General features: G+C 43.6%; 2 protein-coding genes across 2 annotated transcripts; one reads left to right on the plus strand and one right to left on the minus strand.

Annotated features, from left to right (window-relative positions):
- The first annotated feature begins 301 nt into the window (after positions 1–301).
- Positions 302–6,749, plus strand: SRSF9 (serine and arginine rich splicing factor 9). Its single transcript, XM_040619844.1, has 4 exons — positions 302–579; positions 2,903–3,063; positions 4,575–4,747; positions 6,259–6,749. The coding sequence occupies exons 1-4, from the start codon at positions 392–394 to the stop codon at positions 6,400–6,402; spliced, it is 666 nt and encodes a 221-aa protein (XP_040475778.1). The 5' UTR covers positions 302–391; the 3' UTR covers positions 6,403–6,749.
- Positions 6,750–6,853: 104 nt separating this feature from the next.
- GATC (glutamyl-tRNA amidotransferase subunit C) lies at positions 6,854–16,565 on the minus strand. The gene is made up of 4 exons (XM_008707674.2): positions 16,426–16,565; positions 16,159–16,331; positions 9,836–9,939; positions 6,854–8,241 (listed from the first exon to the last, which is right to left on the minus strand). Exons 1-4 carry the CDS (start codon positions 16,504–16,506, stop codon positions 8,189–8,191), a joined length of 411 nt encoding a protein of 136 aa, XP_008705896.1. The 5' UTR covers positions 16,507–16,565; the 3' UTR covers positions 6,854–8,188.
- Between the last annotated feature and the right edge of the window lie 2 nt (positions 16,566–16,567).

Genomic DNA, 16,567 nt, shown 5'->3' on the forward strand with positions numbered 1-16,567 from the left:
TGCTACAGAGGCAGAAAACTGAGGCCCAGGAAGCCTGAGTCACTTGCCCATGTCCCGGCCGCTTGTCCATGAAGCTGGCGAGTGAATTGCCTTTAGAGAATTCTAGAAATCGAACCCAATTCGCCCGACTCCAAGCTCTCGCTCTCTTTGCCCCCGGGCCCGCCCGCACCTACAGGGGGCGCCGGCCTGCGCGCACGCGCAGTCATGGCAGCCGCGTCCCCTTTAAGGCGATTCCTTTTGCTTCCTCCGACCCCGTAGCTTCCGCTCCGCCGTTCCCACAATGCAGTGCGGCTGAGCGCCTCCGAGCCCGCGGGGACGCTGCGGGGGTACCCCGGCTGAGGCGGCGGCGGCGACGTGGGCTGCGGCGGGCCCGCGGCGTCGGGCGGTGCGGATGTCGGGCTGGGCGGACGAGCGCGGCGGCGAGGGAGACGGGCGCATCTACGTGGGGAACCTTCCGACCGACGTGCGCGAGAAGGACCTGGAGGACCTGTTCTACAAGTACGGCCGCATCCGCGAGATCGAGCTCAAGAACCGGCACGGCCTCGTGCCCTTCGCCTTCGTGCGCTTCGAGGACCCCCGGTGAGGCCCCGCTCCGCCCGCCCGCCTGAGCCCGCGGGCCCCCGCTGTTCCTCCTCTCCCTCCCCTCCGGGGTTTCCCCTCCCCCCTCCGCGCAGACCCCACACGGCGCCCCCGGGTGGAGGATGAGGCCTCCTCTCACCGCAGGCTCCGGCCGTCCTTTGCTCCGGCGTCACTTCCTCTAGAATTATTATTATTTTTTTTTTACTTTACTTAAAAACACAAAAGCTGAGCGTTTGGAGGACCTCGGCCCGCCCAGACCGGCCACGGGGATGGGACACACGACCATTCTCTCTCTCATGGCTGGAGAGGCACCCTTCAGGGGAAGCGGTCCGGAACCAGCCAGGAGAGGACTCGGTGAAGAGCAGAAGTGGCCAGTCGCCCTCCCTGCCCACCCCTCCCCCCAGTCAGAACTCGCCGTTAGTGGGGGAACAGACTGCGGGGATGTGGTCGCCTTTGGAGGTCGTGAAGGGGTCTCTTGTGATGGAACAGATCGCATTCTCGCGCGCCCCGCCAGGCCAAGCCTGTCCTTATAAAAGCACCAGGGATTTGGAAAAACTTCTAAAACGGTCTGAGGGGGTCCCTGATTTCACGCCACTCCTCTAATGAGGGAGGCATCGCTAGATGCTTAGGGCCCCAAGCATTTGGAAGCTCTCGATCCCTAAACTGGCTCAAACTGGGTCTTTGTGATTTTTGCAAACTTTGTTGGCGTCACGGCCAGACAACGCCTGGGAACTTTCAAAACTGCGGTTGGTGGCTCTTAGAAGCCACTGCATGGACTGGTCACTGCACTTGGGGTAAATAAGAGCCCACTCTGTTTCCTAGCAGTGCCCCAGGGAACGCTTTACCTAGTCTTTGCCCGGCAGGCTTCACTACAAGGACTGTCCATAGGGTGTCTTGCCTATCTGGTGTGGTGGTATAGGGCAAGGAGGACATCTGAGGACAGGGAGGTAGGAAGCACCTTGAGACTTTGATGACTGACAGAGCTCATTCTTAGTGGCTTGCCATTTGCCTCAAAAACGGAAGTGGGTATTTTCACACCTAAACTGGAGAAGGTTGCACCTCTAACACTTCCAGTGTGTTTTTTGAACAGTCACCATGTGTCAACTACCACTTCAACATTTTCAACAATCTATAAAAGAGGTAGTGTTAGCCACATTTTTCAAATGAAGAAACTGAGGGTTTAGAGTTGCTGATAAAAGAGATGCTAGCAAGGGATCAAGGTAGAATTTGAACCCCCTATGCTGTTCTTTTAAAACACAAACTTACTGTACGATATGCTACATTGTCATCTCTTCCCTTTCTTCCATAATAGAAAAGCTGTCTTTTGATATCGCTAGATGCCAAGGTTCTAGCAAAGCACTGCACACATAGTATCTTATTTAATCCTTACAATAACCCTGTGAGATAGGCATTATTACTCACATTGAAGAGACATGAAAACTTGATAATAAGCATTTACCCAAAGATGGCTACTAGTAAGTAGCAGAAGAATGATTTGAACTTGTCAATCAGTATTCAAAATCTTCAACCCTAGCAGTTCTGCTTTCCCTACACTTCATTTTAAGTATAGCCAGGGTTGCACTGGTCATGGTCCTCATTGCTTTTAACGTTGTGACTAGAATCTTGATAAGCAATTACATGCCTGTGACAACTGAATGATGCCTTTTTCATTAGTACATCTTTGGCTCTGCTTGTCCATCCAAGCTCTGAGGCCATTCTTACTCCAGGCCAATACTGGAGAACCAACTTGGTTTCTCCTAGAACCCTAGGGAAGACTGAAAGTAACTTTATTGAATATTTACCTCTTTTGTCAAAACTGTACCCAGATAGTGGTCTTCACAACTTAGTTTTCCAAACTGTGCTGAAAAGGTACACATGAGAGTTACATATTTCTCACAAACCATCTGTCTTTTGAGCCTAATTTCTTTGCAAATGAATTTTTCTTTATATAGACTTGATGGTACTAGGCCTTGTTGAAGAATATTAAAGGACTAGGGTGTGGTGGGCATTTTGTGAAACTGCACACAGCCTGAGAGAAATATAGTGGTGAAATCAATCATCTGTCAACAGTTTTTTTTTCTGACTTAGTCCTCTTGTAAGTCATCTGTTTACGCCTTTATTATCATTCCATACCTAGAAAACCGTGTGTGTGACAGTGTACAGTTTAATTCGAATATCATGACAGGTCTTCACACAAAAGCAGTAGTGCATCAGGATTGTTTTTTCTGACTCCAGGTTTCCCTTTTATACTTGTTACTCAGGCCCATCACTGGGAAGTCAGTCAGCCTCCTGAGCAGCACTAACTCCAAACTTTTCTTTGCAGAGATGCTGAAGATGCGATTTATGGAAGGAATGGTTATGATTATGGCCAGTGTCGGCTTCGTGTGGAGTTCCCCAGGACTTATGGCGGTCGGGGTGGGTGGCCCCGCGGTGGGAGGAATGGGCCTCCTACGAGAAGATCTGATTTCCGAGTTCTTGTTTCAGGTATGTTCCTTTCAAACTGAATGAGATGATGCATGTAAAATACTTAGCATACAGTCTGGCCTCCAAGAAATGTTAGCTGTTACTCTTCAGTGCATGGGACACGTGGGGCTTTCTTTTCTATAGCCTGTGCACAGTCTGAAGCCCTGCAGTCTTGCCACTGAGGCAGGTATCTTGCAAATGAAACTGCATTGGTAGTGTAGCCTTGGTAGAACATCAACTTGCTTCTTATAAAGAAGTTTTCTAGTGTTGAGAGGGAAGATGATGGCAAAACCCTGTGAGCTAGAATTCTATAGAGATGTTTTCTTTTGTAATGTACTCGGTATCAGACTTGCTAGACATTCCAGGAACCAGATTTGAACTACTGCCTAGCCTTGGATGCTGAAAAAGGCCAGATTTTGGTGGTGGCTTTGGAATTATATAAAAAAGAAAACAAAAGAACTTGGTGTTCTACGGGTTGTATTGCAGAATATAGAATGAAATGTCCACTGTCAACAAGTGATGAAATGCCAAGCTCAGAGGTTTATGTATCTTTTCAAAATATTAAAACAGTGGTAAAGACCTGGGGCCTTCTGCACATTGCAGGGGCATTGTAGGACCATGGTGGAGTGAAATGTATTGAGAAACCTGGCACTTTCTTAGATATGAACGTCACACAGTTACAGCAGACCTCCATGGTACTTAAGAGTGATCCTCTCAGTATCTGCCTATCTTGTGTCCCTTTGTAATTTTTTAACCCCAGAACTCTATTCCCTCCTTCAGGATGTCATACATATCTTTTTTTCTCTCCATGCTGCTCTGAAATCCTGCTTAGAAAACTATTAGGAAATGGCTGCAGTCCTGAGCTGTGAGCGGTAAACACAGCCTTTGAGAGCAGGAGCACATTTCCCTTTCATGACATCAGGTAGGGTTGTATAATTCCCGACTAGTTATAGCGTCTGAGTCTTACCTTTTCCCCCACTGTATTGAAGAATGTTGGTGATCTTTTGAAAGGTACTTTGTTTAGTTTGTTAGTCCTTCACACCTACAGGAAAACAAACTTTAGATTTTTGTTGTGTTGTCACCTTCACCTATGCCTTGGTTACTTCATTGGATAGTTTCAAAATTCCCATGTCCTGAGAACCTTGTCAAACAAGAGATAATTGGTACTGATAAATCTCACAATGGAGAAAATTAGAACTCAAAGTCTTGGGAGTTTGATATTAAATATGAAGGATAAAGAAAGGCTGTGAATTCTCAGAGATACTAAACCTGTAATGGGGTGGAGTTCTTGCTCTGTTAGAAGGGCTTGGTCTCTGGAAGACTAGCCGAGGACCAGCTTCTTAAGGTGATTTACCACACATACTTTAGTACCCTTTGCTGGTTTTATGCCCCTTAGGATTTGTGATTTGGGGATCCTCAGGATTTGAAAGTAGTGTTTGATGAAAAAGGGACTCTAGGTATTGCTGGCTCTTACCAGGTCAGTTAACATGGCTGAAGGATATGGCCTTTTCTCTTATGTTGTCCATGCCTAGGACTTCCACCATCAGGCAGCTGGCAGGACCTGAAGGATCACATGCGAGAAGCTGGGGACGTCTGTTATGCAGATGTGCAGAAGGATGGAATGGGGATGGTTGAATATCTCAGAAAAGAAGACATGGAATATGCCCTGCGTAAACTGGATGACACCAAATTCCGCTCTCATGAGGTAGGTTCCCACCTTCTTTTGAGCTTGTACCTAAGCCACTCCACCTGAAGCTGACCTAGCAGAAGTAGCAACAGGCCATGTGTTTGCCATGTGATGACCTCACAGTACCATTAAAGGTCTGTCTTAGTGGATAAAGCCAAGGAATTCATCATGCTCAAACCCTGCAGGGTCGTAACAGAAGTCTGCAGTCGTAGTATTTTTAATCTGGAGAGAATACTGGTGCAGTCTGTCATAATGTGGTGAGCTATTCTGTGATACCATTCCTTTTACAACTGGCTTAATCTGCAGTGTACCTCTGTGAACCTAATTATTATGGTTGTCCCTCCTCTGGGTCTAGTCTGGGCTCTGCAGGCCAACCTCATCATCTCAGCTCTCCTAAGGTACTGCTATTGGACCAAGTTGTCACTTCATTTTTCCTTTCCCAGAGTAATGCAAGTAGTCACCTAGGCATTTTCTTGTAGTCACCTTATCCTCAGGACTTAGTTCTTGATGTCTTTCCTTTCTAGAAGTCAGCTGCTGCTTTAGATCTCTCAGTCTGATTCATATGTTGACTATCCCTTTGATACCACTGAGATAAGAGCCAACCCAACTGGACATTGCTTTTTCTGGTTATCTTGTCCTGACTTACTGTGGGGTTTAGATATATCTGGGGTCCATTTTCTTTTTCTAAGGATTCATATAATTCCCTAATTTTAGGGCTTGGAAAATATAAGGCTTAACAGTGCTTTTGCTCAGACTGAATTTGGAGCAGAAACAAAACAGGATCTGGTCCTCAGTTATACTGCAAAGCAGGGCCTCAGTAAGGATAAATCCAGTTACTGACTTCACCTAGGGAATTCTACATCTGACTTGTTTCATCTTAGCATTTTAGATCCTTTGAGAGTGTTGGCTGAGGGCAAAGGGCACAGGCCAGCCTGGATATGACTCCTCTGTCACTTAATAATTTCTTAGCTGAGCTATGCTCTGAATCCTGGTTCCTCGATATGCAAAATAGGAACAATAATAGCACTGTCTTGTAAGACTTGCCAGGAAGCTAACTTACGAAGATAACTGAGTATCTAACCCAGGTCCTGACACCTGAGAGGTGTTGAATACGGGTTAGCTTCTTCCATAGGTACTCATCCAAAGATGCACATATGAGGTGGCAAGGGATTGAACTGTATGACCTCTGAGATTCTTTCTAGTTCTTAGATTCAGGGATCAGTGGCAGTAAATCAGTTATGTAAACAGCAGTGGCTAGTATTTGAGCATTTACCACATGTGAAGTTGCCATTTATTATTCGTGTTGCTCTGGAACAGATAAGAACATTCATTTCCTCATTCCTGAAATGAGCTGGTAAGCATACCTACCCTCATAGCATTATTGTGAGGGTTTAATGAGATAACATCATGTGGGACAAACAGTAAGTGCTCAGTACTTAACTATTATTGTTAGGCAGCCATGTTAGGTATTAGCGTACTGTATTCTTGGGTCTTATTTTTTTCCTTTCCTCTTTTTGTTTGAATTTCAGGGTGAAACTTCCTACATCCGAGTTTATCCAGAGAGAAGCACCAGCTATGGCTACTCACGGTCTCGGTCTGGGTCAAGGGGCCGTGACTCTCCATACCAAAGCAGGGGTTCCCCACACTACTTCTCTCCTTTCAGGCCCTACTGAGACAGGTGATGGGAAATTTTTCTTTATTTTTTAGGTGAACTGAGCTGCTTTGTGCTCAGAATCTACATTCCAGATTGATGATTTAGTATCTTAGGAAAATTTTTTTAATTTTTTTTTAAGGAAATAAAATACATAATTTCTACCAGGGCCATATTGGCAGTGAAGCATTTTAAACTGCAGAAATTGTGGTTTTGGTTCAGAAATAAGTTGTATATTTTTCACCCCTGATTATGGGAAAAAAATCAGTGCTGTGTCTTTGTGGGTTGCTCTGCTATGGAGATCAGCAGTTACTGTGACTGAGTCGGCCCATTCTGTTTAGAAATATATTTTAAACGTTTAGTAATTGACATGTGTGGTTGTCCTTGATTAAGTTAATAAATTTCACCAAACAGGCACACTGATTAAAAAGAAAAAAGTCACTGAGTTGTAGCAACAGCTTGTACCCAATTGGTAAGGAGCAGAAGTGGATAACTTTATTTGGGGACAAAGATAGTTGCTATGTTGGTGGTTTGAGAATTTCAGTCCCAAGAGTTGCTTCAGGATTATCTTGTAATTCCAGGCCAAGCTTATAAATGAATCCGCGTTAAAGAAGAAGGGAGCATTTAAGATAGGGCAAAGGGATGGAAAGAATAAAACAACTTTTTAAGGTTGGCAGCAGCATAAAGATCATTAGAAAATTCTTAAAACGAACTGTGGCCATTTGGACGGGGGAAGAAATCTCTTTAAATTTGGTTCTATCACTTTTACCCCTAAATCTGTTTCATTTATCCTGGTATCTGAGCTTTTTTAAAACACAAAACAAACCAAAAAACACCATCTTGGATTCTACTCAATTCAGTAATCATGGTGGGGGTGGGGAAATTACTTTGTTCCAGGCGTGGGGCTTTTTTTATAAAGCCACTTTATTGAAGTATGATTGACATGTAAAAAGTTGTACTTATTTAACACATGCATTTCTGTGAGTTTGGGGTTAAGTGTATATCCATGAAAGCATCCCCACCATCAAGGCTTTAAACATATCCATCACCTACCAAAGTTTCTTCCCTACTCCTTTAAGATTTGTGGTAAGAACACTTAATATAAGATCTACCCTCTTGGCAAATTTTTAGTGTACAGTACAGCCCTGTTGGCTGTCCCAGGGCTATTTTTGTCACAGGTTCTTTTCAGAAAAACTGTAGCTGTGGCTAGCATGCCTTTTGCATGTAATTACTTTATGGGATAGTAGACGATGTAGGTTAGGAGTTCGCAAGCTGTAGAGTCTACTTGGAATACTTCTCAGACCTTAGGAGAACGCTAGCCTTCTGCTGGGAACAAAGTGGGTACCCAAGAACAAATCTGAGTTCGTGTGGTAAAGATACAGGGTTTCTTGCATTGATAGAAAAACAGCAACTAAAAAGTACAACACAGGTTGTCACATAGTGATCAAATGCATTGTCTAATAGTTACATCAATAGAAAAATTCACTTAAGTGCAGTTTGGTAGACAGTCTTTCTGGAGGAGATAAAAGGAGGATAACATCTTACATACTGAACAGTCTGTGAATAAATACTTGATCCATTCCTTGGAAAGTAACAGTACCTCTTACTTCTGGTAGTAGCAGGAACCCATTGCCTTGTTTTGGCTAGATTATTTCCCAGTTCTGTCTTCAGAGTTAATTATCAAAAAATACTTAACCATCATTTTTTTCAGGTGACTGAAGAAAGTGGGAACATTAGTGTTCACAGTAACAAAATACTATCTTTGTGCTTCCACATGTTCACAGGGTACCCCTTCCCAGAATAGCTACTCAGTTGTGTGAAAAAGGCTCTTGTTCATCCTGCTTTGGCAAAGAGATATTACCTGTTTGAAAACAGTAACAAAAAAGAATGTTATAGCTGAGTCTGCTTCCCAACTGGTTCTACTGAGCTAATTTATCACCTGGTTTGTCATGAAAAATAAGCAATGCAAATAAGTGTAGTTACTACCCTGTTTTTCTGAGTGTCTGAAGGAATAACAGTTGTAAGTGAAGCCTAATAAATGCACACTTTTCAGTAAGGAGCAGAGACAGTTTAGCCAGTTAAATACATACAGGAGTGGAAGGAAAGACTAATGATTGTGAACTTACTTCGTCCCAAGAAGCAAACTCTGACGCTGAGTTCTTTTTGAGAAATAGCATATGTGATCAATGGATATGTCTGCTAAAATAGTGACAACTATCTGAGAAAGATTATAAAATCTTTTTTTCCCTCCACAGTTAATTTGAGGTGGTTTAGTGAATTAAAGGCATGATTTAGAGTTGAGTCCACAATTTTCTAAGCTTTCTTTCCCATTCTTGCTTCAAGCAAAGCTTTCCTTGAATTGGCTGGTCTTGGTCAAAGAGATAACCCCTGAGCTGGGTGACTGATGTTTGTCTCTGAGGCTAGTTAGCATGGTTCTCTGAGATGATCTCCTGAACCTGAAGCTGGCACTTGGAAAACCATCTACCTGAGTGCTCAAGCTAGTTCCATTCCCAAATATCCAGAAGGGTGCAGCAGTTCGGAAGACCCGTCTATCTGCAGAGGAGATTAAAAGTTCAATCCACCCAAGATTCTGGATTTTAGTATTAGCCCAGAGTTATTTTTAAGTTTTCATTTAAAATAGTTACAGTAAAAGATGCAAATCTCAACACCCAAGGTTGCAAACTGATGGCTCACAGGATGCATCTGGCTTGCAGGTATGTTTTATTTACATGGTATTTTATTTTTAAAAAAATCTTTGAATTAGTTCCCATACTTTAAATTTGGGAAATACCACACACACATGAAAATGCCAGATGTCCGGGTTCTCAGGGAAAATGGGCTCACATTACTGCCTGGCACCAAATGAGAAGCAGTGAGTGCTAGCTGCCCCTTTAGGCAGAACTTGCCTCCAGATCTGACACCATATACACACCTCCCTGACCCAGCCCGATTTTGCTCATTCCTATTACATACTGGCCCCTAGAGGTGAATGTGACCCCTCCACTCTACTGCCACCATCTGTACTTTTTTTTTTTTTCCCACCGTTAATATATATGGGGTTTTTCATTCCACTTTTATTGAGATACAACTGACATATGCCATTGTCTAAATTTAAGCTGTACAAAATGATTTTATATATATGTGTGTGTATATATATATCAAAATAATTATCAGAACAAGATTAGTTAATGTCCATCATCTCACATAGTTATAATTTTTTCCTTGTGATGAGAACTTTTAAGATCTACTCTCTTAGCAGCTTTCAAATACAGAATATAGTATTGTTAACGATAGTCATTCTGTTGTATGTTGATGTTTGTACCTTTTGACCACCTTCACCAATTCCCACTCTCCACTTAAAGTACTTTCATGTAGCAAATTTGGACCTCACACCTCCTGCTATATTCTTAGTTCACCGAGGGACAATCTGTTAAGCCACTTTGGGGAACACATACCTGGAGGGGCCACAAAATACTCCTCCACAACTCGATGGGCATTTTGTAGTAGTTCTTCAGCACAGTTGCCTTCTACCACACTGTCAGATCTCAAGTATAGACATCTAAAAACCAGAAGCTCAAGGTTACCTTCTCAGAGAACAGGCTTCTATGGCATGGGTGGAGAGGGTCAAGAATGGGCAAAAACGGAGCAGCATATTCTTGAGTTACGGTCACTACTCAAAGATGGAGGCACTCGACCAAGTAACAATCTACAGTTTATAGATTCTCAACCATTCAGTGAGGTAAGTGGTAATTACTCCTCAGGATTGATATGTTCAATAAATATTTCTTCATGATTACTATCCGTAACTTACTTTTGGTGGAGACAGGTAAGGCAATTATAATATAATGTGTTTAAGTCTAATAGGTAAGCAAAGCTTCCCAAGGGAGTAGAAAGGGGCACCTACACCAGCCTGGGTGAGGTACTTGGAATAGGTGATGTCACTGTTAAGGGATGGGCAAGAAACCGCTGGATTGGTGGGATGGGAAATGGACTTCCAGGCAGATGAAGAAACTTGCTCAAGAGTGGTTATAAGTGACTTAGATATTAGGTCCCAAATGACAGGACTGGAATTAGCACAATTCTTGTACCCCTAAGATGAGCTGTTTTTACACTGCAGCCACCTTCATGGACATGAAGGTGCCTGCCCTTGCATAGCTGAAGAATATTCCACTGTTCTCTGGGCCTAGTGGCTTAATTAAAGTGTCCAGATGGCAAACTAGTGAAACCAAACAGGAGTTGAACATATCAGTGGGGCTTCACTGCTGTTTCAAGGTTTAAAAGTGCATGGCAGGATGTCTGAGCCTGCTTCCACATACTTGGGCTGAAAAGTAAGCAGTCTGCTCAATCACTGATAAGGGAGTGGCCAAGCCCTTTCTGCTTTGAGCCAGACATAGACTGAGGGCTAAACCTAATGGGACAAAGGGCAAGGACGTGACATGAACATCCAGGCAAAGGCTGCAAAGGGTGAAGTTGTCATGATAAGATTCTTTTAGGAAAAGACTTGCTCTGTTTCTTTTGTGGCACCTACCCTAGGGCTAGACACAATAAGCACTCACGGTACAGACTGTAGAGAGCTGCAGTCTACTCCAGGATCTGGCACTCTTAACTCTGTGGCCTTGGACAAATATGGATCTTTCCAGACCTTAACTTTCTTGCCAAAAAAGTGAAGGTTGCACTTGTTTGTTTGCTTTTGAACCATATGGGGGCTTATGAAAACTTGGAGAATAAAATAAAAATCCTCTGTAAAGGTGACCATTGGACCTTCTGGAGTTTGTATTTCTGTTGGGTGGTATAAATAACATGGCTAAGAGCTTGGGCTCCTGAGTCACAGATGAATTCAAATCTTAGTGCCACACATGGCATGTGTGGAGGTAACTTATCCTCTCCCATGTACCTGTTTCCTTATTTGTGGAATGCTTCATAGAACTGCTGGGAAGATTAAATGTTAAAGAAGATCTGATCATTCGGAGCCTGCATTCTCACTGCAGTTACAGGTGGGTGCTGAATAGCACCTGCTCCTTTCAGAAAGAGTTAGTGCACCTGGGCACACCTCCGTCTCCACTCCTCATGCAGAGTATACCTCCGCACTTAACCTGCTATAATCACACATTACCTGTCTAGCCCCTACATACCAGAGGTGGCCAATCGTTCCTGGGCACTTGGAGAGTTTAATGAAGTGAGACTCTACTACCACCAATAGGTGGTTAAAAGCTACTGCTTCCTCACAGATGTAACAGCAATTGATTGATTCACTCATTTTATAATCAGGTTTCCTATGTAAGTAATGTTTCCAGAAAAAATTCACTCCTTTAAATACCACACATTTTCACCTAATTACTGTTTATGATGGAGCTGTTTCCAGAAAAAACCCGCACCTTCCTATTTTCATAATCATAGGCTACTGAACTCAGGGCCTCTGTGAGGGTGGCACATCAGTGGTTCACTTGGCAAGTTGCGAAACTTTTCTTGACCTCAGAATCATGCATAAAATTCCAAACAGGACCAGGTGCCAGTCAATTACTGAATGACTAAACGTCTATCTCACCTTCTCTTTCTCGGTGCTACAAGAGAATTTAGCCCCAATAACATAGGACACCCATTTTGATAATCAACTATGGACTAATAAAACTATGGGATAATACATCAACTATGGGCTAATATTAATTATATACTACCCTGGGAAGCACTGAAAAAAAAACCACTCGAATCTTTATGGGTTCAAATGAACTCCTGGTTGAGAAAGGCTCACAGACAAAGCACTTTAACCAATAACTGTGGGAAATGCTAATAAAAAGCAATTTAATAGAAAGCACTATGGCTGCACTGGAGAAGAAATGCCTTTATTGGTCCTTGGACTGACCAGACAGGACCACTCTGCTGGTGGTGTCAGGCTGCCAGGAGTCATTTCTCTGGCCGCCATTCTATTTCCATCTATAAGCCTTTTCCCTCCTTCCTAATTAATTTCTAGTTTGATGATGACTGGAATGACAGTTAATCAATTTGGCTAAGAATTTTTGGTTCAAATAAGATTCTGAGGAACATCCTAAGCACTACAGTATTTGGCTACAGTCAGAGATGTCATCATCTGAGTCAGTCTCCGGAGATAGGAGAAAATAAAGGTTCTAGGGGTTGACTTTTAGATGGCACATCTAGAACAGTATTTGAGAGCTGAGGCTCTGAATTTCAAGTTACAGATTCTCTTACTACACCTGTGAAACTCTGGGGCATATTACATAAGCTTTCTGTGTCTCAATTTCTTTTTTTTTTTTTTAAAGATTTTATTTATTTATTTGACAGAGATAGAGACAGCCAGCGAGAGAGGGAACACAAGGGGAGTGGGAGAGGAAGAAGCAGCCTCATAGCGGAGGAGCCTGACGTGGGGCTCGATCCCATAACGCAGGGATCACGCCCTGAGCCGAAGGCAGATGCTTAACCGCTGTGCCACCCAGGCGCCCCATCAATTTCTTTATCTATAAAGGAGATACTAGTATTTACCTTCCAGGATTGTATGTGATAATTGAGACAATGCATATAAAATCTTAGCGCCTTGCACATAAGGGCACTAAATGCTTTTTAGCTAAATCCAAAGGATAGGGTATTATGTCATATGTGTGTCAAGAGATTTCTAATAGCCAGTCAGTGCTTTTACATCTAGTGTGGCCTAAAACAGTTTAACACTTGTCTTAACCGGGTTCCATTTCAAACATAAGTGAGGCAATATGTCAAAAAAACAAAGTCCTAAAGTGCTACATCTCTAAAATGGAATAATTAACCCAAACTGGTTTCCAAGTTTATGGCAAGACTGCAGATCACTGAATATGAAGTCACTACTCCAGCTACCAGATCCAAATCCCTCTTCATCTTTTTCACCAACTCTTCCCTGAGTAATAGTTGCATTTCTTTATAGTTTCCCTCTACATGATCTGGGAAATTCTGTCTCCTCTTTGTGCTTCTATTCCCTCCTTTCCCAAAGATATTAATAAAGAAGATACAGTGGGGTGCTTGGGTGGCACTGTTGGCTAAGTGTCTGACTTCTGGTTCCGGCTCAGGTCATAATCTCAGGGTCGTGAGATCGCGTGCCCCCCCTTTGGGCTCTATGCTCAGTGCAAAGTCTGCTTGAGACTCTTGCTCTGGCCCCTTCTCTCTCTCAAATAAATAAAATCTTTAAAGAACGTTCAACAAACATTTACTGAGTGCTAGGTGCTAGATACTGAGAATATGATGAGTAATAACAGATATGCTCCCTGGAACATGGATGAGCAGTAAGAGAGGGGCAGAGAATCCTATATTACTCAAATATGGGATGCCTGGCTGCTCAGTCAGTAGAGCATCTAACTTTTGATCTCAGGGTCATGAATCCAAGCCCTACACTGGGTGTACAAATTACTTAGGAAAATAATACATAAATAAAAATTACTCAGATGTATAAACACACGTAAAATTACAGCTCTATTGACTACCATGAAAGAGCTACAGGTCCTGAAAGAGAGCCTGACTTGATAGAGAAGAATCTGAGGAAGAGGCAGTTGAAATCTGAAGAAAGGAAATTAAAGTGGGCAAAAAAGAGTAGTGGGTGGGATGTAGTAGGGGATTCTAAGAAGCAAATAGAATGCAGAGCTTGAGGAATTGAAAGTTACAGCCCTATCTTAGAGATGGGCAGGGGCTAGGTTAAATGACGATTTGTAGGCTATGGTAGAGCTTTTGTCTTTATCCTAAAGAACACTGGAGAGACACCTGAAGAGCCTGGGTAGGAGAATGACCTCAGATTTCTATTTTGAAGTGCTAGGTAATTTTGGACAAACAGACTTCCGTAGATCTGAGCATCAGATTACAAAATAGAGAAAGGATGTGAAGGAATCAAAGACTGGAGGTGAGAATGGGAGGCTGGCAAGCACTTTACACAGAGGTTATGGTTACAGATAGGCCTGGTTCTCCCTATTGGTGCTAATGGCAGCTAATCTTTTTTGCTCTCAACTGTATTAGGGCTTGGTTTTTTTTTTTTAAGTAGGCTCCACGCTGGGCGTGGAGCCCAATGTGGGGCTCAAACTCACGACCCCAAGATCAAGACTGAGCCGAAGTCAAGAGTTGGACACCTAACCGATGGAGCCACCCAGGCACCCCAAGGGGGCACCTGGGTGGCTTGGTTGAGTGTCTGACTCGGTTTTGGCTCAGGTCATGATCTTGGGGTCCTGGGATCAAGCAGAGAATCAGACTCCTTGCTCAGCGAGGAGTCTGCTTGTCTCCCTCTCTCTCTGATCCTTCCCCCACATGCCGCTCCGCACTCTCTCTAAAATAAATAAATCTTTTTTAAAAAATCCCACCAAGAAAAGCGTAGGACAGAGTTGTAGACTGCCTCTGTCTTTATGAACTACATACCCATCCTTCCCAAGAAACTGTAGTCCCAACCAGCAAACAAGTCTGCTTTTCAGAAAAGAGCATTTTCTTTAAAACATATTAAGATTTGGCAAGAATTGACAAGTGGGGAGAGGCTGCACCCTTTTAGTATAATATTCACCAACTTCTTTGTCAAAGACTTGCTCCTCCCTATTGCACTACACTACGTCACTTCGTGTTATTACTCTGCTCTTTTAGGCATTTGTGTTTTGGCCCTCAGTATAAGATGAAAAGTTAGAACTTCCCTCTGCATTTCCACTTTCTTTAAAACTAATTGTCGTTACAGTTTCTTGCATGCTCTGAGGGAGCAAAACAAAACTTAATGCAGATACCAGAATATGTCAAATAGATGACACATTAAAGTATTGATAATCCCATTCACAATGTTCTGAACTTTGCCTTTTTTATTAAACATATCTTTTCATATCAGCATAGTTGTTTCATTATTTTTAAACAACTGTCAAATATTCTATTGTATGATGATGTATTTAGCCATGAAAGACACTTAGACTGTTTCCGTTTGTTTGTTTGTTTGTTTGTTTCTTGGGGTTCAAAAAAATTTTTAAATTGATTTAGGTTAACTCTACCCCCAACTGGGGCTTGAACTCATGACCTGGTGATCACAGCATGCTCTATGGACTGGGCCAGCCAGGCGCCCCTTGTTAGGAGTTTTTGTTTTGTATTATGAACAGGTTTGGATACCCTGAACACTCATGCATAGATCTTGATGCACCTTTACAGATGTTTCCACAGGGAACCACTAGTTCAGAAGATATGTACAGGCCATATTTTGAAACAGGAATCAAGCAAGTCAAACATGAGCTTACATTCTATTAACAAGAGACAAATCAACACAAGTAAGATAATCATGAAAAAGAAGAAAATCCAACAGGATCAGGAGTCGGTGACTGTTAAGGGAGAGGATATTTAGAGGAGAGGCCTTACCGAGGAGATGAACTAAGACCTGCCAAGGAAACGGGCTGTCTAAGAAAAGGGGAACAGCAAATCCAAAGATCCTAGACAAAAACAAATCTGGCATGTTGGAGAAACAGTAAGGAAGCTAATGGAGCTGGAGTAAAAGGAGCAGTACGCCCGAGTGGTAGGCAGGGGCTCTGTGAAGTAGGGCCTCAAAGGTGATGATGTGCAGTTCGGACACGGTTCCCAGCTACACTGGGAGGCCTCGAGGTCTTTAAACGGGAGTGATGGGATCCATAACGAACAAAAGAAAGCATGAAACCACTTACCCGCGGGATGACCGTGGGCAAGTTCCTGCGTCTCGCCAAAGCTCTTTTCCCTTTTGTGAAAGGACACACTAATCACCACCTCAAATGGCTGCAAAGGCGCCACAGGCAAGGCTTCGGGGTGCGCAGCCGCGAGTGTTTACCTGTCTTCCAGTACAGATTCCATGGGCTCCACCCCGTCCGTGTCCACGGCGCGGAGCCGGTCGGCAAAGGCGATGGCTTTCTCCAACCGTGCCACGGCCTCTTGGCTGCCGAAGTCCACAAGTGCTAGACGCTCCAGGTGTTCGATCACCTCGGCCGTGACCCGGCCACTACCCTGAGGGGATGAGGCGGAGAATGCGGGTCACGGGTGGGGCCTGCTCCACCTCCTGACCTGCTTCACCACCCGCTTAGACGCCCCCGGCCTTTACCTGAGGATCCGCCTTGGAGGTGAAGCCCCGGCGCCAGCTCCCCCAGGACCAAAAGCCCAGCCTCACCACCCGGGCCCACATTTCTCTCTTCAGCCGCCGTAGTCAGTCCTCACGTAAAGCCGAGCGACGCACTTAAAAGTGA

This window comes from Ursus maritimus, unplaced genomic scaffold (genome assembly GCF_017311325.1).
Source record: "Ursus maritimus isolate PB19 unplaced genomic scaffold, ASM1731132v1 scaffold_33, whole genome shotgun sequence".
Classification (NCBI taxonomy): Eukaryota; Metazoa; Chordata; class Mammalia; order Carnivora; family Ursidae; genus Ursus; species Ursus maritimus.